Source organism: Sinohyriopsis cumingii, chromosome 2 (assembly GCF_028554795.1).
Source record: "Sinohyriopsis cumingii isolate HCF-2022 chromosome 2, ASM2855479v2, whole genome shotgun sequence".
Taxonomy (NCBI): domain Eukaryota; kingdom Metazoa; phylum Mollusca; class Bivalvia; order Unionida; family Unionidae; genus Sinohyriopsis; species Sinohyriopsis cumingii.
Window position 1 is genome coordinate 167,071,853 of NC_142962.1, and position 22,087 is coordinate 167,093,939.

General features: G+C 36.2%; 1 protein-coding gene across 3 annotated transcripts in view; it reads left to right on the forward strand.

Moving 5' to 3' along the window:
• The window catches only part of LOC149806260 (protein FAM149A-like), a 241,636-nt gene that overhangs the window by 41,648 nt on the left and 177,901 nt on the right, over nucleotides 1-22,087 (forward strand). Inside the window, exon 1 of one of the 3 annotated variants that reach the window (XM_089951207.1) lies at nucleotides 17,666-18,935. The exons of the other annotated variants lie outside the window; for them this stretch is intronic. Coding sequence (XP_089807333.1) covers nucleotides 18,805-18,935 — 131 coding nt within the window. The 5' untranslated portion in view covers nucleotides 17,666-18,804. Of the gene's footprint in view, nucleotides 1-17,665; nucleotides 18,936-22,087 lie in introns of those variants that run through there. 3 annotated transcript variants of the gene reach the window in all.

The following is a 22,087-nucleotide window of genomic DNA, read 5'->3' on the forward strand; positions in this document are numbered from 1 at the left end:
TATAATGGCCATAAGTTTCTCTCTCAACCACTTTTTATCATTCAAAGTTGGTCCTAAATGAAAATGATGCACATTTCACCTTTAGAGTGGCCAACACAGCAACTGTCCTCCTGAACAAATGGCCATAAGGATCTCTCTCACCCATGTTTTATGATTCAAAGTTGGTCCTAAATGAAAATGATGCACATTTCACCTTTAGAGTGGCCAACACAGCAGCTGTCTTGAAAATCTTGTTATTTCTGCTCTTCCTGAATGGGTAGCCATATTGACATTCGGTTTTCACTGCAAGACTTTTTCAAAATATTTAGTTAGTGCTAAATAAATGTAATTTTTACACCATTTTGAGGAGCAGAGTAAGTGCTAATTTTACAAAAGCAGTTCACTTTAAATGAATTTACATGTACATGTATTTTGCCGTTTTTTTTAAAATATAAAAAACTATCCAGAGTACGTGGTTTTCGCTTGTACAGAATAAAATAGAACAACTATATAAAACTTGTTTATTTCACCATTATAGAAAAACATCCATCTAAAACATCTACATTTTTTCATTATAGAAAAACATCCATCTAAAACATCTACATTTTATCATTATAGAAAAACAGCCGTCCATAACTTACATATTTCATCCATATAAAAAAAGAACAGCCATCCAGAAAGGGCAGTTGTATGGTCCATTGAGTGTCCATTATTAACAAGTTTAGCTGTTATTTAAATCAAAATGATCAAGATTACACTGAAGGGGTAGACTTTATATGGATGAAAAAAATGTATAACTAGGAATCCACAGGACATCCATTTCTGCACTTCTGATTCTTTATAATTGCTGACTACTAAAACCTTAAGAGATATTTTTGAGAAATTTCAAATTAGTTTACCTGAATTGTTGTATTTACAAGCCAGTATAATTCAGAGCACAAGTTATATATGAACATGGAAAGATTTTATTTGGATTTACATAATAAAGAACACTTGATTGTTTTGCTGATTGTAAACAGTATAGATGTAATAACGATTAACTTGAAGAATCAGACATAACGAGTTACGACTGTTATTGGAATATTTTGCTGTAGTTGCTGGTCTTTGCTACCTTTTGTGGCGGCATGCTGTACTAAACTGGCACCCATTCAAGGTAATCTTCAGATAAATCCAGTATTGATAACAATCTATTTCTGCTTGTTTATCATGTGCGCATACCATTAACAGATAAAATCAGGAGGTACAACCATTTTTCCTTGAAATTAATCTCAGAGTGCAGACATTCAACTTGTTTGTTCAAAAATGAAACTAAACAAAGGTCAGATGAAAATCCTTTAGCACATGTGTTTGAGGAGGTCAGATTTTCATCGTTGTTATTTAGGGCTACATTTGGTTGGATGTCTTTTAGTGAAAATATAACAAACACGTTACAGTGAGTAGCTATATCTATATTTAACCCTGGCAGTCATCGTCTTGTGACACCATAACTGTGATGCTGGCTAGATGTCAGAAGTGATACAAGTATTTCGGCAAGACAACATTTGTGTTAGTGAATTGGTCTGAAAACAAATTTTTTTTGGGCAGGGACATTGTTATTTGTACATGTTCAGATTGAAGCCATTATACATAGATCTGTAATAAACTGAGTGTTTTGTTCTTTGTGCGCTGAAACAAGCATTTCAAGCTGTTTAAGACCAAGACTCGCTTCAAATTTCACCATTTTTTAGTTAGTTGCATGCAGTTGCAATTAAGATTTAGTACATGTATCACCAAAAACAAAATGTTTATGTGACACCCACAGCTGTGCTTGCATCAAGAAATCTATTTCATTCTTAATTCTTAATTACAACATAATGTAACAGAATATGTTATAGGCAGCTTCATTTAAGGTCGGTACAGCTAGACCAATTCATTTAAAGCATACAATATTAGCAAGCACATTTATTTCAGTCCTTTTTTATTAATTTGCCTTCAGTCAAAGTCAGTGAGTCTAGACAAATTCAGTGAAAGTCTCTGAGTCGGGACAAATTCAGTGAAAGTCTTTGAGTCTGGATAAATTCAGTGAAAGTCAGTGAGTCTAGACAAATTCAGTGAAAGTCAGTGAGTCGGGACAAATTTAGTGAAAATCTTTGAGTCTAGACCTATTCAGTGAAAGTCTTTGAGTCTAGGCAAATTCAGTGAAAATCAATGAGTCTAGACCAATTTAGTGAAAGTCAGTGAGTCTAGAAAAATTAATTGAAAGTCAGTGAGTCCAGACAAATTCAGTGAAAGTCTTTTAGTCAAGAAAAATTAATTGAAAGTCAGTGAGTCCAGACAAATTCAGTGAAAGTCTTTGAGTTTAGACCAATTCAGATAAAGTCACTGAGTTGGGACAAATTCAGTGAAAGTCAGTGAGCCTAGACCAATTTAGTAAAAGTCAGTGAGTCTAGAAAAATTCAGTGAAAGTCAACGAATCCACACCAATTTAACAAGTTTAAATATTAACAAAAATAACAAGCAGGATGATTTCAGCCTTGTTTTCTAAATGAAAACTTTAAAGAAAGTTGGTATCAAGACCAATTCGGCAAAAGCATAAAATATCAACAAACATAGCAAGTCATTCCATTTTGGTCCAGTGTACAACTTTGTCTTTGGAAAACCAGGTCATATAAAATTGGAACGAAAATAGCAATCAAAACCCATTTTAGTCCTTCAAATTCATTTACCTTCAGGCAGAGTAGATTGATCTAAACCAATTCATGAAAAGCTTAAAATTCCAACAAAAATAGCAAGCATTTAAACCATTTGAATCAGTTCTTCAGTTCATTTTGTCTTCAGAGAAAACTAGCCCTTCTGTTCATTCATCTGATGAATAAAAAAAGGCATAAAATAACTGCCAAAACAGCAAGCAGAAGCCATTTTACTCCTTCCAATGTCTTTGGAGAAAATCAGTTGGTCTGGATTAGTAGAAAAAAAGCACAAAATACCTACAAATATATTCCACTTTTGTTTGCCTTCACAAAAAATCAATCGGTCTTTTCTAATTCAGTGATAGACACTGGCTCTAAACCAATTCAGTGATAGTCACTGGATCTAGACCAATTCAGTGATAGTCACTGGATCATAGATCATTTCAGTGACAGTCACTGGATCTAGACCAATTCAGTGAGTTTCTGGGTCTAGACCAATTCAGTGATAGTCAGTGGGTCTAGATCAATTCAGTGATAGTCAGTGAATCTACATCATTTCAGTGACAGTCAATAGATCTAAACGAATTTTGATAGTCAATAGATCTAAACCAATTCAGTGATAGTGGGTCTAGATCAATTCATTGACAGTCTCTGGATCTAGACCAATTCACTGATAGTCACTGGATCTAGACCAATTCAGTGATGGTCACTGGATCTAGACCAATTCAGTGATGGTCAATGGGTCTAGACCAATTCAGTGATAGTCAATGGGTCTAGACCAATTCAGTGATAGTCATTGGGTCTAGGCCAATTCAGTGATAGTCACTGGATCATAGAGCAATTCAGTAGTAGTCACTGGATCTAGACCAATTCAGTAGTAGTCACTGGGTTTAGATCAATTCACTGACAGTCATTGGGTCTAGACTAATTGACAGCAGTAGCATAAAATATGAACAAAAATATAAAGTAAAACCATTTCAGTTCTTCTGTTTGTCTTTAGAGAAAATGTGTGGGTCTTGACCAGTTCTGCAAAATCATAAAATGCCTAAAACTATGGCAGTCCAAACGATGTCAGTGCTTCTATTCATTTACCTTCAGAGAATGTCAGTAGGTCTAGACCAATTCAAGAAAATCATAAAATGCCTAAAACTATGGCAGTCCAAACGATGTCAGTGCTTCTTTTCATTTACCTTCAGAGAATGTCAGTAGGTCTAGACCAATTCAAGAAAATCATAAAATGCCTAAAACTATGGCAGTCCAAACGATGTCAGTGCTTCTATTCATTTACCTTCAGAGAATGTCAGTAGGTCTAGACCAATTCAAGAAAATCATAAAATGCCTAAAACTATGGCAGTCAAAACGATCTCAGTGCTTCTGTTCATTTACCTTCAGAGAATGTCAGTAGGTCTAGACCAATTCAAGAAAATCATAAAATGCCTGAAACTATGGCAGTCAAAACGATGTCAGTGCTTCTATTCATTTACCTTCAGAAAATGTCAATAGGTCTAGACCAATTCAAGAACATCATAAAATGCCTAAAACTATGGCAGTCAAAACGATCTCAGTGCTTCTATTCATTTACCTTCAGAGAATGTCACTAGGTCTAGACCAATTCAAGAAAATCATAAAATGCCTAAAACTATGGCAGTCAAAACGATCTCAGTGCTTCTATTCATTTACCTTCAGAGAATGTCAGTAGGTCTAGACCAATTCAAGAAAATCATAAAATACATAGAAAAATAAATGAAGCCTGTTCTGTTCTGTTCTCTATCTGCCCTTAGAGAATGTTTAAGTGTGCCTTGAATCAGTAAAAATACCCCCCATAAACTATGTACCAAAATAGCAAACAACAGCGTATCAGTCCTTCCACTGAGTTGTATTCAGAGAAAACCAGTTAGGTCAAAAGCATAAAATGCAACAAAATTAGCAAGAAAACCATTTAAAGTTTTTTATTTATTTAAATCTACTGAAAACTAGCTTCATAATGAGTTACTCGAACTGGTTAAATTTCAATGCAAACCTGGAATTGTTGCAACAGCTACCTGCATTATGTCCATTACTTATCGTCGTTGTAGATCAACTGGTGTAATGAGGACCAGCTGACTGATTCTGTTTTCCTTTGATCTTGATTTTTCTTTTTTTGTATCAACAAACTTAGGCATGTTTATGTATTGACTTTTCTAATTTCTTTCTTGGGACTAAGCAAATACATAGATTTATTGATATTCTACAATAGTGTGGACTGTAATTTCAACATGGATTATAAATAAGCCAGTTTCAAAGTTCGATAGCAGTGCCAGTTGTGATTCATATATACATCTGTAGTTTTAAAGATAAATACTTTATTTATATATAAATAAATTGATGTCAAAGGAATGTACTCCATGCAGTATGGAAATTACTTGACAATTAGTCAACTGCAGGAAGTTGAAATTTAAAACTCATTAATTGTAACAAGAGTATACAGTAAATGCTTACGGTTTGACCTCTTGTACAGTTCTCCATTTAGACCTGATGTACTCTACTGCTTGTGGTTAGAGGCAAATAATGGAAACAGGGAATCGTGGTGGCTTAGTGGCTAGCATGCCAGACTCGTCATCAAGAGGGTTCAGGTTGAATCATACATTTGGATCAGCCTGGGTTGGGTACTGTAGTGTGTCCTTAGGCAATTCACTTTAATCCAGTTGCCTTGGCATGAAATAACCTATTTGTGTTGCTGTGCCATAAAACACCAAACCAAATCAAGCTACATCTTTAATGTTAAAGTGTTGGTGTAGGTTGATGTTTGAGGAGCAGGTATACGTCAGGTAAAATATTTTGAGTATAATATAACGGGGTAAAAGTCAATAGTACCTATGTGAGATAAAGGGTAATTACATTGAAAAATGAATATAAATTGCACTTTTAATCTGTGAAAGTTAATGAAATAAGTAAAAATAGCATGCTTGTTTTATATATGTTGTCAAGGAATTGTGTATTGTAAAATATTTAAGGATTATATAGGAACAAAATGTATTCAGTTTTATTTATGTGTACAGCATTCCCTGAGATTGGTTTATTGTTAGTTGTGGTTATTTCAGAATACTGAGTTTGGTTTACCCATTGTGCAGATCGAGTGCCTGCAGTTAGAAACCAGATTACCTCAAGTTCTCTGGCTGTGGGGTTTCATCACCAGAACAAGGGAAATTTTGGGAGCAATCTCCAGCTCTAGAGCTGTTTGTCTTTGAAAGAGTAGTTGTAGAATTCAAAGGGGTTTTGTGTAACCCATATACTGCTTTCGATGCTGATGTTGGCATGGAGGATGTTATTACTTTACTCCAGCGAAGGACCAAAACTTTACCAAAGGGTTTATATGCAATAAGGAGGCTCTTGAGGAATCCGCCGACAGAGTGGGAGTGGAGGCTCCTTGACTGTTGATGAGAGCTTTGGAACCAGTAATACTTCATGATCATCAGCTGGATGCTATGAGTTACGTACGTGAAATCAATAATTAAATATTGCTGTACAAGTGAAAATCAATAATACTTACAGCCTTATCTTGTGGATGAAGCAGGACCAAATTATCATTATTCATTGTCTTTCACTTCACTGGATGGAGTGATGAATATACATTTTTTAACCATTTCTTTATCAAAGAATGTTGTTCTGTAACTGCATTTGTAGTCAGCATTGATCATCACAGCTATGAAAGGAACAGTTGTCTTCTCTGCTTGGATAGAATATCAGTTGGTCAATCTCCTGATTTGGCAGTCCTGACATGCCTGAATCTTTCTCCAGCCCAATTCAGTTGCCTTATCTCTTGGTCATGACTTGCTATATCTTACAATTGCACGTCTCATGGCCCGATCATTCCATCTCCAAATTTGTCATATCTCATGACCTGGTCATTCCATCTCCAAATCTGCCATATCTCAGGACCTAGTCACTCCATCTCCAAATCTGCCTTATCTCAGGACCTGGTCATTCCATCGCCAAATGTGCCTTATCTCATGACCTGGTCATTCCATCTCCAAATCTGCCATATCTCAGGACCTGGTCATTCCATCTCCAATTCTGCCATATGTCAGGACCTGGTCATTCCATCTCCAAATGTGCCTTATCTCATGACCTGGTCATTCCATCTCCAAAGTTGCCATATATTTCATGATCTGTTCATTCCATCTCCAAAATTGCTGTATTTCATGACCAGGTCATTCCTTCTCCAAATCTGTCAATGTTCTGGTCATAACATCTTGAAATGTGTCATATCCCATGGCTTGGTCATTCCATTTCCAAGTCTGCACAGATGATCAGGCCTGATAGTTTCTCAGATTTTATTCTGATTCAAATATTATCCAGTTTTTTTTATTAGATTATCTGACCATAAGACCAGTGAACTTAATGGTATGGGACTGCATCTGTTGTCCATGAATAATTTCTGTTTTAAAATTCTCTGTAAAAGAACACTGGACCATTTGTAACCAAAAGCTTGGCAGAAAGCATGAAGACATAAAGGTCTTTTAACTGTGTACAAATGATTATGGTTTGTGCTACTGTTACTAAAGATAGAACAACACAAGTTTTTCATACAAACTGCTAAACAGAATGCGACCTAAACTTTCAGAAAGCATTTTGGCAAGAAGACCATTCATTTAAAACAAAGCCAAACTGTCATTAATTTTGTCTGCTGTTTTAAGAGTAGAAAAAGCTTTGAAATGATTTTCTCAGAAACCACCAAAATAAATTATTTCCCAATTTGACGGAAAGCATCCTGGTTTAAAGACCAATGATGCAGTTGTACATTATCAAACATGGCCGCAATGCTAAAAAGAAAAATTATGTCATTATTCATTTTCATACATGGCCACTATGGCTATGAAGACCAATGATGTCATTATTTGTTATCAAACATGGCCACTATGGTTATAAAGACCAATGATGGCATTTTTTGTTATCAAACATGGCCACAATTGCTAAAAAGACCAATGATGGCATTATTCATTATCAAACATGGCCACTATGGTTATAAAGACCAATGATGGCATTATTCATTATTGAACATGGCCAGTATGGTTATAAAGACCAATGATGGCATTATTCATTTTCAAACATGGCCACTATGGTTATAAAGACCAATGATGGCATTATTCATTATTGAACATGGCCACTATGGTTATAAAGACCAATGATGGCATTTTTTGTTATCAAACATGGCCACAATTGCTAAAAAGACCAATGATGGCATTATTCATTATCAAACATGGCCACTATGGTTATAAAGACCAATGATGGCATTATTCATTATTGAACATGGCCAGTATGGCGATAAAGACCAATGATGGCATTATTCGTTATCAAACATGGCCACTATGGTTATAAAGACCAATGATGGCATTATTCATTATTGAACATGGCCACTGTGGTTATAAAGACCATTGATGGCATTATTCGTTATCAAACATGGCCACTGTGGTTATAAAGACCAATGATGGCATTATTCATTATCAAACATGGCCACTGTGGTTATAAAGACCAATGATGGCATTATTCATTATCAAACATGGCCACTGTGGTTATAAAGACTAATGATGGCATTATTTGTTATCAAACATGGCCACTGTGGTTAAAAAGACCAATGATGGCATTATTCATGATCAAACATGGCCACTGTGGTTATAAAGACCAATGATGGCATTATTCATTATCAAACATGGCCACTGTGGTTAAAAAGACCAATGATGGCATTATTCATGATCAAACATGGCCACTGTGGTTATAAAGACCAATGATGGCATTATTCGTTATCAAACATGGCCACTATGGTTATAAAGACTAATGATGGCATTATTCATTATCAAACATGGCCACTTTTATAATAGCTAGAAACAGGAATACCTTGAAATAACTTTGTCTTGAAAACCACAGGACAGAATTAGCCCAGATTTGACAGAAAACATCCTTGTACAGGATAAAGGCAATTTAAATGTATAAAATTTATGCAGATCCAGAGTTAGATATGGACACTGTTGATACAAACAGAAAAATATTAAAACAATGTCTCCAAAAACCACTCTTCAGAATTTTACCAAATTTTAGAGAAAGTATCCTAGCATATAAGTTTTATTAACGTGTACAAATCATGCATTATGGTAGCAATTACTAAAATTTGGGGAAAAAACTAAACTTTAAACAACTTCTTCTTTCGAGCTGTTTCAACAGAATTTGACCATTATTGCCATTATTTTGACATAAAAAATCCTAACAAATTAGACATTTGTACATCAAATGTGGCCACCATTTGTAAGAAGAGAAAAACAACATGAAACAACAACTTTAACAAATTATTAAACAGAATTTGATAAAAACTAACAGAAAACATTCTTGTATGAAGGCCTTTGAGTTTTTTTTTATTACAAATAATGCTTATCAGCTAGTAATATTACTGCCATTACTAAAAATAGACACACCTTTAACACATTAACCCCTGAAGGTTTTTGTTGTTTTCACCTCAAATTTGAGTAGAAACACATTTTGAAAGCTATTTCTGAAATAATCCTAAGAATGCAACTTCCAGGTGATTTCCAATAACATAATGCCTAGTTGTGTTAGAAACATCGTTTTTCATTGGCTATTTGGCTCGTGCATGAGCAGAAGGGTAAAAGTTGGAGTGTTTTTTTTGTGCTTATCGGACCCGTTATCGAGACCACTTTTTATTCCCAATGCCCATCTTATCCTACTTTTGCAAAGGTTCATCTGTCAGTTTGCAGTTCATACTGGTCTGCCTTAGATCTGGGACCAAAAAGTCCAAAACCCAGACACAAAATCAGATTCCGACCATGGGCAAATTTTGGGTGGAAAAAAATCAAGTCCAAAATAAAGTTTTTCCCCCAGTATTTTGTACTGCAACTAGATTTTCCAGATTATTTGGTGTCATTGTAGAGTTACATCTGTCTACCTTTCCAAAATGCCACCACTTTAGTGTATCATACATGACCTTAAAGCTACGTAGCTCAACAGTAGGCTACTACCTCCTGCCACGTAAACTCATCACCAGGAGTTAATGTGTAAAATGGCTTCATATACAAAAAGCTACTGAATTTGTTAGCATTCAGGCAAGAAGGCCTTTTAAGTTTGTATAATAATGTTTGTCTGCCATTAAATTGGATTGTATTGCTAAATATAATCAGAATAATCAACAACAAAAAAAAGATTCTTTAAAAAAAATCTGCTTATAAAGTTGATGAAAGCATACTGGTTTGAAAATTATACCAAGATTGTTTGGCCAACTACCCCTGTATTTTGCTTGGGCAACTTCTTTTTTTTAAAACTGTGGTGTGTACTAAGTTCAGCTTGTTTGTTTTTTATTTTGTTGTAACATTTACTTAGATACCATATTCTTTTTTGAGATGCTTTATGAAAATATCGTTAATGTATTTTTCCTGCTCGAGTGGTGAATAAACCAGTTATCGTGTAGATGGTTCAGCTGTAAACTTTGACCCAGCTATGTTGTCACTTATTGTGCTAGCCATTCACGGTCATTGTTTCGTGAAAATTATTCTTGGGACTCTCATCTCTGGCACATACAGTAATCCACTGTAGTTAGGGTTTTATTTTTCTTACCGTAAGTTTTTCTTGGTGCAAGTGTACATGGTGACTTTATTTTCCATTCCATTGATTCTGGTGTGTACCAAGGTGGTACTGTTCAAACTTTGGACAGGGCAACACATTCATTGAATGCCCTACCAGTCTTCTGTCATTATTACCCAGCCTTATTTGACAATTGTCATGTGTGTATTGACCATTGTTAAGTGTTCTTTGATGTTGGCTAACTGCATATGGATACAATACAGAACTTGTTAGTTCAGTTTCATACTACAATGCCACTATGTAGAGATCTTGTCAACATACCTAACTAATGACTAAAGCGTTACTGGGCTTTTCAAGTTCTCAAACATTCTGTCAATAACTTTTTCCACAGGCAACAAAAAGTTGATTCAAAGTAGCAGTACATTCTTTATTAACACTTTATGCTTCTTCGTTGAATGCTTTACTTGAAAATTAACCCAAATGACTGTGCAAACTGAATTTAAAGACATTATTGTTTAAAAAAGTTTTCAGACAGCATGAGTTCTAAAACATGAAAGATACTTTTGTCATAGTGTTTCCCTGTATGGTCTTCTCAGTAAGCAGGACTTCATATTTTCCCAGTGTTTGATTTAGAGGTAACCAAATTGACTCCCCATGCTCAAATTAATAACATCGCCAGCTCAACTCAGATTATTTAGCCTTGCCTCAAATGAATTAGTTTTTAAAGTCAAGTTAATAATGTATTATGTATTTCAACCACCTGAGAGACAGAAACAGAAAGGGTTAGAGATTACACCTGTATCAGTAGGGTTGTAACAGTGTGTGCTGCAGTTGCTGTATGAGTTGTAACAGTGTATGCATGCTAGTTGCTGTATGATGTGTTGTAACAGTGTATGCATACCAGTTGCTGTATGATAAGCTGTAACAATGTGTGAATACCAGTTGCTGTATGAGTTGTAACAGTGTATGCATACCAGTTGCTGTATGATAAACTGTAACAATGTCTGGACCAGTTGCTTTATGAGTTGTAACAGTGTGTGCATGCCACTTGCTGTATGATAAACTGTAACAATGTCTGGATACCAGTTGCTGTATGAGTTGTAACAGTGTGTGCATACCAGTTGCTGTATGATAAGCTGTAACAATGTCTGGATACCAGTTGCTGTTTGAGTTGTAACAGTGTGTGCATACCAGTTGCTGTATGATAAACTGTAATAATGTGTGGATACCAGTTGCTGTATGGGTTGTAACAGTGTGTGCTGCAGTTGTTGTATGATGAGTTGTAACAGTGTGTGCATACCAGTTGCTGTATGATAAACTGTAACAATGTGTGGATACCAGTTGCTGTATGAGTTGTAACAGTGTGTGCATGCCAGTTACTGTATGATAAACTGTAACAATGTCTGGATACCAGTTGCTGTATGAGTTGTAACAGTGTGTGCATGCCAGTTGCTGTATGATAAACTGTAACAATGTCTGGATACCAGTTGCTGTATGAGTTGTAACAGTGTGTATATACCAGTTGCTGTATTATAAGCTGTAACAATGTGTGGATACCAGTTGCTATATGAGTTGTAACAGTGTGTGCATACCAATAGCTGTATGATAAGCTGTAACAGTGTGTGGATACCAGTTGCTGTTTGAGTTGTAACAGTGTGTGCATGCCAGTTGCTGTATGATAAGGTGTAACAATGTGTGGATACCAGTTGCTATATGAGTTGCAACAGCGTGTGCATACCAATTGCTTTATGATGAGTTGTAACAGTGTGTGCATGCCAGTTGCTGTATGATAAGCTGTAACAATGTGTGGATACCAGTTGCTATATGAGTTAAAACAATGTGTGCATACCAATTGCTGTGTGATGAGTTGCATTAGTGTGTGCATAGCAGTTGATGTATGATGAGTTGCAGCAGTATGTGCATACCAGTTGCTATATGAGTTGTAACAGTGTGTGCATACCAATTTCTGTATGATGAGTTGTAACAGTGTGTGAATACCAATTACTGTATGATGAGTTGTAACAGTGTGTGAATACCAATTACTGTATGATGAGTTGTAACAGTGTGTGAATACCAATTGCTGTATGATGAGTTGTAACAGTGTGTGAATACCAATTGCTGTATGATGAGTTGTAACAGTGTATGCATACCAAAACTGTTTTCAGTATTTTACTTACCAGTGTTTAACCAGTCTGTGTTGTGGAGCACTCACATGAAAAACAAATCAAAGAAACACGTAAATGTAGTGTAAATCATGTAAAAATTATGAGTATCAGGTAAAGATAATATTTAAAAAAATTCTAACTGTGCATTTTGGAGAAATGTATTTTATTTTCTTACACCAGATGTTAGTTGGAGGATAAATGGCAGTATCCTGCATTGACATAGCAAGCCCTTATAGATGGTAGAACTCAATGAACTCTGTATGAACTCAATGAACTCTGTATGGACATAGCAAACCCCTATAGATGGTAGAACTCAATGAACTCTGTATGAACTCAATGAACTCTGTATGGACATGGCAAGCCCCTATAGATGGTAGAACTCAATGAACTCTGTATGGACATGGCAAGCCCCTATAGATGGTAGAACTCAATGAACTCTGTATGGACATGGCAAGCCCCTATAGATGGTAGAACTCAATGAACTCTGTATGGACATGGCAAGCCCCTATAGATGGTAGAACTCAATGAACTCTGTATGGACATAGCAAGCCCCTATAGATGGTAGAACTCAATGAACTCTGTATGGACATGGCAAGCCCTTATAGATGGTAGAACTCAATGAACTCTGTATGGACATGGCAAGCCCCTATAGATGGTAGAACTCAATGAACTCTGTATGGACATGGCAAGCCCCTATAGATGGTAGAACTCAATGAACTCTGTATGGACATGGCAAGCCCCTATAGATGGTAGAACTCAATGAGTTCTCTGTATGGACATGGCAAGCCCCTATAGATGGTAGAACTCAATGAACTCTGTATGGACATGGCAAGCCCCTATAGATGGTAGAACTCAATGAACTCTGTATGGACATGGCAAGCCCCTATAGATGGTAGAACTCAATGAACTCTGTATGGACATGGCAAGCCCCTATAGATGGTAGAACTCAACGAACTCTGTATGAACTCAATGAACTATGTATGAACTCAATGAACTCTGTATGAACTCAATGAACTCTGTATGGACATGGCAAGCCCCTATAGATGGTAGAACTCAGTGAACTCTGTATGGACATGGCAAGCCCCTATAGATGGTAGAACTCAGTGAACTCTGTATGGACATGGCAAGCCCCTATAGATGGTAGAACTCAGTGAACTCTGTATGGACATGGCAAGCCCCTATAGATGGTAGAACTCAGTGAACTCTGTATGGACATGGCAAGCCCCTATAGATGGTAGAACTCAATGAACTCTGTATGGACATGGCAAGCCCCTATAGATGGTAGAACTCAATGAACTCTGTATGAACTCAATGAACTCTGTATGGACATGGCAAGCCCCTATAGATGGTAGAACTCAATGAACTCTGTATGGACATGGCAAGCCCCTATAGATGGTAGAACTCAATGAACTCTGTATGGACATGGCAAGCCCCTATAGATGGTAGAACTCAATGAACTCTGTATGGACATAGCAAGCCCCTATAGATGGTAGAACTCAATGAACTCTGTATGGACATGGCAAGCCCCTATAGATGGTAGAACTCAATGAACTCTGTATGGACATGGTAAGCCCCTATAGATGGTAGAACTCAATGAACTCTGTATGAACTCAATGAACTATGTATGAACTCAATGAACTCTGTATGGACATAGCAAGCCCCTATAGATGGTAGAACTCAATGAACTCTGTATGAACTCAATGAACTCTGTATGGACATAGCAAGCCCCTATAGATGGTAGAACTCAATGAACTCTGTATGGACATGGCAAGCCCCTATAGATGGTAGAACTCAATGAACTCTGTATGGACATGGCAAGCCCCTATAGATGGTAGAACTCAATGAACTCTGTATGGACATGGCAAGCCCCTATAGATGGTAGAACTCAGTGAACTCTGTATGGACATGGCAAGCCCCTATAGATGGTAGAACTCAATGAACTCTGTATGGACATGGCAAGCCCCTATAGATGGTAGAACTCAATGAACTCTGTATGGACATGGCAAGCCCCTATAGATGGTAGAACTCAATGAACTCTGTATGGACATGGCAAGCCCTTATAAATGGTAGAACCCTGCATGTACATGGCAAGTCCCTATAAATGGTAGAACCCTGCATGGACGTGGCAAGTCCTTATAAATGGTAGAACCCTGCATGGACATGGCAAGCCCTTATAAATGGTAGAACCCTGCATGGACATGGCAAGCCCTTATAAATGCCATGCCTAGAAATGCATGGACATGGCAAGTCCCTATAAATGGTAGAATCCTGGATGGACATAGCAAGCCCCTATAAATGGTATAACCCTACATGGACATGGCAAGTCCCTATAAATGCCATGCCTCGAAATGCATGGACATGGCAAGCCCCTATAAATGGCAGAACCCTGCATGGACATGGCAGGCCCTTATAAATGCCATGCCAAGCCTATAAATGCATGGACATGACAAGCCCCTATAAATTGTAGATCCCTGCATAGATATGGCAAGCCCCTATAAATGGCAGCCCCCTGCATGGACATGACTAGTCCATATAAATGGCAGCACCCAGCATATACATGACATAGGATATTTTTGGGAAACTGAGTAGTTTCACCTGTCTACACTTGGGTATCTGTTAATGTATTTTTGAGGAAAATTCAGTCAAGTTTGACATGTATATCAGTTAGCATATTGGTTGGAAATTAGACACAGGTTGACATATCCACACTTTGGGTAGCTGTTTGCATATTGGTTGGAAATTAGACACAGTTTGTCGTATCCACACTGGGTAGCTGTTTGCATATTGGTTGGAAATTAGACACAGTTTGACATATCCACACTGGGTACCTGTTTGCATATTGGTTGGAAGTTAGACACAGTTTGACATATCTACACTGGGTAGCTGTTAGCATATTGGTTGGAAATTAGGCATAGTTTGACATATCCACACTGGGTAGCTGTTTGCATATTGGTTGGAAATTAGACACAGTTTGACATATTCACACTGGGTAGCTGTTTGCATATTGGTTGGAAATTAGACACAGTTTGACATATCTACACTGGGTAGCTGTTAGCATATTGATTGGAAATTGGGCATAGTTTGACATATCCACACTGGGTAGCTGTTAGCATATTGGTTGGAAATTGGGCATAGTTTGACATATTCACACTGGGTAGCTGTTAGCATATTGGTCGGAAATTAGACACAGTTTGACATATCCACACTGGGTAGCTGTTTGCATATTTTTTATACATTTTGACACTTTGAGGATCATTAGCATACTTTTAGAAAATTGAGTATCATTTTACATATCCACACTTTGTTCAAATCATCTCATTTTGTGGCACCCATGGGTTGTGTCCTTACATTACACTTCTGTTTTTATGCTTTTAATATTGACACAAAACTTGCACAGTGCAGCTTAGTTCCAATTAAGGCCCAATCTGTCCCATGTAAACATTAAGTTGTGCATCCCTGCTCAATCAGAAAACAAAAGTGTTCATTTGTGGGGCTGTACTCAGTATCTCACAGGTGCACTAACAGATAGACTTTGAAGATGCCATAAGACCAAAACAAAATAATATGTGTTTCCTATTGCAATTGTTTTAAAATTAGGATAGGCATGTGGATTTTTCAAAAAAAAACATTATATAAATTTGATGTTCTTTTTTGGGGAAAAAGTGCTAGGAATGGCAGTGAGAAACAGGAACTGTTGGCCAACTGAAACCACATATTTGTTTGTTTGGCCTAATACTGGTGCTTCACAATACTATAATACTGGTGCTTGACAATGCCATAATAATGCTACTTGACAATGACATAATAATGGTGCTTGACAATACCACAATAATGGTGTTTGACAATACCATAATACTGGTGCTTGACAATACCATAATCATGCTGCTTGACAATACCATAATAAGAGTGCTTGACAGTACCATAATAATGGTGCTTGACAATACCATAATACTGGTGCTTGACAATACCATAATACTGGTGCTTGACAATACCATAACATTGGTGCTTGACAATACCTTAATACTGGTGCTTGACAATACCATAATAAAGGTGCTTGACAATATCATAATAATGGTGCTTGACAATACCATAATCATGGTGCTTGACAATTAATAATAAGAGTACTTGACAATACATGTACCATAATACTAGTGCTTGACAATACCATAATCATGGTGCTTGACAATACCGTAATAAGAGTGCTTGACAATACTATAATACTGGTGCTTGACAATACCACAATAATGGTGCTTAACAATACCATAATAATGGTGCTTGACAGTGCCATAATAATGGTGCTTGACAATGCCACAGTAATGTTGCTTGACAATGCCATAATAATGGTGCTTGACAATGCCATAATACTGGTGCTTGACAATACCATAATAATGGTGCTTGACAATACCATAATACTGGTGCTTGATAATACCATAATAATGGTGCTTGACAATACCATAATAATGGTGCTTGACAATATCATAATACTGGTACTTTAATGGTGCTTGACAATACCATAATACTGGTGCTTGACAATACCATAATAATGGTGCTTGACAATACCATAATAATGGTGCTTGACAATACCATAATAATGGTGCTTGACACTATAAAGATGCATCACAGTATTAATAACTGCCTTGTGTAATTGCTTTGTGTGATAATTTCATGATTTCATGCTGGTCCAGAAAACTGAGTGTTGAAGGGTACAAGATCTGTCAAAGAATAATTGCACCATGTGATCAATAATCAGAAGAATAATGGTTTTATTTCAAGAGGGTTACACAATTAGCTTTTGAACTAATATACTTCAAGTCCCTCAAAACATGGGAAGATAGATAGATAGATAGATAGATAGATATTAGTTGGATTTGTAAACTTTTTTGAGTGTTATTACAGAAATCAGTAGAACTTTGATTTTGATTAAACTTTACCATATATTAGGTAAATGGGATCAAGGGAACTATGGACTTAAGATGATTTATTTATGCATACCTGTCACATACTGGGTTAGTAAATGATTCCAGTTCCATTTGATAGGTGATATATTACACGAGTCAATATCCGTAATCCAGATGCATATAGTGTAGTTGGATCAATCTATATCTCAATAGGGAAGCGGCATGGTAGCTTTGGGCCAGGACAATAACAGCTTTGAGTCGACCTTGTGTACTTTTTGCAAGCAAAATCAAATCAAATATTAGAACCTTGTCCAGAGTATTTGATAAGTTACATTGAGGGTACCTGTCAGTGGGGATAAAGTCTTCAAGTGTATGGGTCCTGTCTCTGATAAACGATATTAGGATAGAATTACACAAATAATTAATCTTGTTTAGGTTTAAATAAGTTTTAGATACCAGGCCTTATGTACAGGTTTGGTTGAATCTGATCATGACGAATGTGTATTGAGTTTTTTGCCAAAGGTAACCTTCATTGTGATCAGGAGCACTGCATTTAGCAGTTGTAATTGCCGAGGAACAAAGCAGAGTAACTTTAGAGGACAAAGCCTAAATGGTAGAGGAATAATAGAGCCCTGACAACACTGGGTAGGACAGGATTAGTGTATTCACTTCATTTAACAGCACTGCACTGATATGGAAAGTTTGGTATAGTGACTGTCTCAAAGGTGATCATCCAACCATTGGGATTGCATTGCATGGTGACATTGAATCTGCATGTACATATGTATTTATCTTGATGGATATATGTATTTATATTGATGGATATATGTATTTATACATACCATTAGTAAATGGATCTGGAATCTAAATTACACTCCATGATTTATTTCACCTTGTGAATGGAAACTTTGGGCATTTTGTTCATAGGTATAATCATTACCTCATTCAGGTGGTAACAGTGTTGTGGTATTCTACAAGTGGATATGAGTGATGGCCCGGAGACCTCATTCAGGTGGTAACAATGTTAGTGGTATTCCTCAAGTGGATCGGAGTGATGGCACACAGTACTTTACTGCTTCTCTTGTAATTATTTTGGATTAGAAGTTGTCAGAGTATTCAAGTGCTTATTTTTCTACAGGAATTTGATTATTCTCAACTATGTATTGATTATCGGGGAGGCATGTCTCATATTTGATTTCCAGTAAGGGAAACTAAGATTACGCTAAACTGAGGTACTGATGTGTTATGCAAAAAGAGTACCAATAATTGTTGTCAAAATGTAAGGGCAATAAAAAACGCAAACAACCTTGCCTATTGATCAATAACTACTATATACTAGTCTACAGTGGAGCATGTATTTAGCTAATTGACTTACTGTGGAGCATGCATTTAGCTAATTGACTTACTGTGGCTGATGAAAACATTCTAGAATTTAGTTTCATTGTGTAACTGAAATGTGTTCCATATTTCTGAAATAAACAGTGTGTAATGTTGACATGGTAAAGAACAGTTAATGATATTTTGAGAATGCTGCATCTGGAGATAGTGGGATTAAGTCCAAGGACAAATGTTCCTGTAAAAATTGGATACCCGGATCGTACCACCAACACAACACCAACCCGCCGACCCTCTGCCCGTCTTGTGCCCATAGCTGCAAGGTTTGTTTATGTGTACATACAGTAAAACTTCTCAAGTCCAGAATCCCTTGGGGCCAAATTAAATATTTGGTTTTTAAGGGTTTTCTTCTATTTACTGAGGTTTTCTTTTTTCACCCTTAGGATGAGTTGTGGTCATATGTCCTCACATACAAGGACATGTGTATATCTTTTTACAAAAGATCATTTGCTAATCAACTTTTTAATTGATATTTTAGATAATTAAGATTTCTTGGCATCTATTTATGTTTCTGTGTTAACCTGTTAAATGACTATTGGCTGACTACATGTTCTAATGGTATGCCTGTTTTTCTGTGACTGGCATTTCCACATCAGACATTTCTGTGACAGGCATTTCCGTGTTCAGCATTTCCACCAGTTGTCATTTCTGTGACAGATAAATATGCGACAAACAAAAAAGTTTAATGAAAATTGAAAAATGAAATGAAATCTTAAGATGGCAATAAGAAGGGCAGTAAGAAAGATTTAGATTTAAAACAGAGAGTGAAATAATAGCAAATTTAGGCTTAATTAAATGAAATTCAAAAACAAGATTTCATGTTAACATATTTAATTTGTAAATGTATTTTAAACTGATATTATGCTGACTTTGACTATACTTACTGCACACAAGAAGGATTAGTCAGTTGCTTCATTATTGGTTGTTGTTGTGGGGTTTAACGCCATTTTTCAGCACACGATAGGCCATACATGGTGGCCAGTATTAATGGTGGAGGAAGAACCCGGGAAAACCTCGGAAAGAACCACTGACCCACGAGAAGCTACTGGCAAGCTTTCTCACATACCCACATTGGCTGAATCTGAGACTCGAACCTGCGCGGACAGAGGTGAGATGGCAGTGATCCGTAACGGAGAGCGCTTTAGACGACTCGGCCACTCTGGACCCCTGCTTCATTATTGGAATCTTGCTTCCATGTTTACTTCATGCATCAATTAGCAGCAATATTTTGATCATTTGTGCTTCACACTTTTTAACTATCTAACTCAAACCTTCCTCTGGTATGAACAAAGCTGACAGTTGTTATTGAGATTATTTATTTTTAAATTCAAACCCAAAAATTTGGGGTACACAGAAAAATGTGATTCGGTTTCAAAGGAATATTGGTTATATAAAGTTTCAATCTTAGGGAAAATATATATATATATATATATATATATATATATATATATATATATATATTTTTTTTTTTTATATATATATATATAGAGAGAGAGAGAGAGGGAGGGAGGGAGAACAGTGATCCTGAAATTTTAATGTCTTACCTGACATGTTTACTCCAGAAGTACCTGGCAGGCATATATTTGTGAAACTTGATACAGAAACATTCAAAGCAGATATGAGTAAAGAAAAGACATTGATATACCCAATTATTAAATGTACTGGAAACTGTCATTTTCAATGAGGATTGGCAGCTTTTTAGTGTTTCTATGACTGATTGGTTTCCCCTCAAACTAATTACTTTTACAACTTGTATTTTTTTCTTTGTGAAAAGCTGACTATAGAATTTCAACCAAGAACATTATTCTTTTTCATTCGGCTGTTTTCAGAATTAATAATTAATGACCAACTGTCTTGCTGCCTCAGAAATACATGATGCCTAGTTAAAATACATGACACCTTGTTAAAAACACATGACACTGAGTTAAAAATAAATGACACCTAGTTAAAAACACATGACACCTAGTTGAAAACACATGACACCTAGTTCAAAACACATGACACCTAGCTGAAAACACAATGATTGACACCTAATTAAAAATACAAGACACCTAGTTAGAAATGCATGTCACTTAGTTTACATACATTTCCAGAAAAGCTTGATGGTAACCTGTTTCTTTAATTAGGTCCCCAACGGTGACAATTTATTTGATCAGGTCCCCAAATAAGCCTTGGAGGATGGTAATGCAAGAAAGTTGTTGTAGATACAAGGGTAGTATAGACCATTCTTAATGAGATCCTCATGAATATTAATGTATCATGAAAACGAGGCTAAGCTAGGCAGATCGAGAAAAAATATGGCGTCCTACTGTACATCGAGTAACGATCTAAGCTGTTCGCCAGATATTTCTTTTGCATTTGTTGAGAATTTCATCATGGGTGTCTCCAAATAAAAAAAATCAACTATGAGTTAATTGCAATAATTAGTTGTCAAAAAAAATCAAACTATTTTTTCAGCACATGCCATTAAAATTATATCACTGTAGTAAAAAAAAAAAAAAAGCCAAAATATGCAAGAACAAAAGGGAGGAAAAATCACACACACACACACACACACACATATATATATATATATATATATATATATATATATATATATATATATATATATATATATATATATATATATATATTGCTTCCTTACGGATGATTTCTCTGACATTAACTTACCACAATGATAGAATTTCAATGGCCTGTGATATAAGTGTGAACTTTTCCTTATGTTTACACAAATCAATAGGTTTTATCAACAGTTTCATTAATTTGTATCCAGTCACGTTCTTTCTCTCTCTCTCTGTCTCTTAATTTTATTCAACTTGGCCTCTCATTGTTTTCATTTTACTGGTGCTATATCTCTTCTCTATCGTGGTCATTTTCATTCTACTATTTCTATTTATTTTTTCAACTAGATAACAAAATTCACTTTTTCTGTAATTACTACTCGTATATCAGTTCATAATCGCTGAGATGAATGCGCTGCGTGGAGGTACGCAGAGATTTCGATGACCCAGTTTTGTGGAATGGGACTAGGGGTAACATTTTTAGAAACCTACCATTATATAACACACATACATACTCATTTACTTCAATGACAGAACCTATTTTGCATTTTGATTTCTCTTTATTTCATCATTCAGAAGAAAAAATAAACTCACCAACATTCATCCAGTTTATAATCTTAACATTCGGCCCCTCATCACGACATATTGCAACAATCCATTTTCTATGACGATACATCTTCCTTACTGATGGAATATAGTGGAAGCTTAAATCTATGCGAATTCTACCATTGCCATTGCACAACGGAACATAAAAATATTTGTCACTATTTTTTCCCCTTGCCAGTATCAATTGTAGCAGCCATGGTTGCGAGGTAAAATGAAGCTGGTGCCTAGCTTAGCCTCGTTTTGGATTC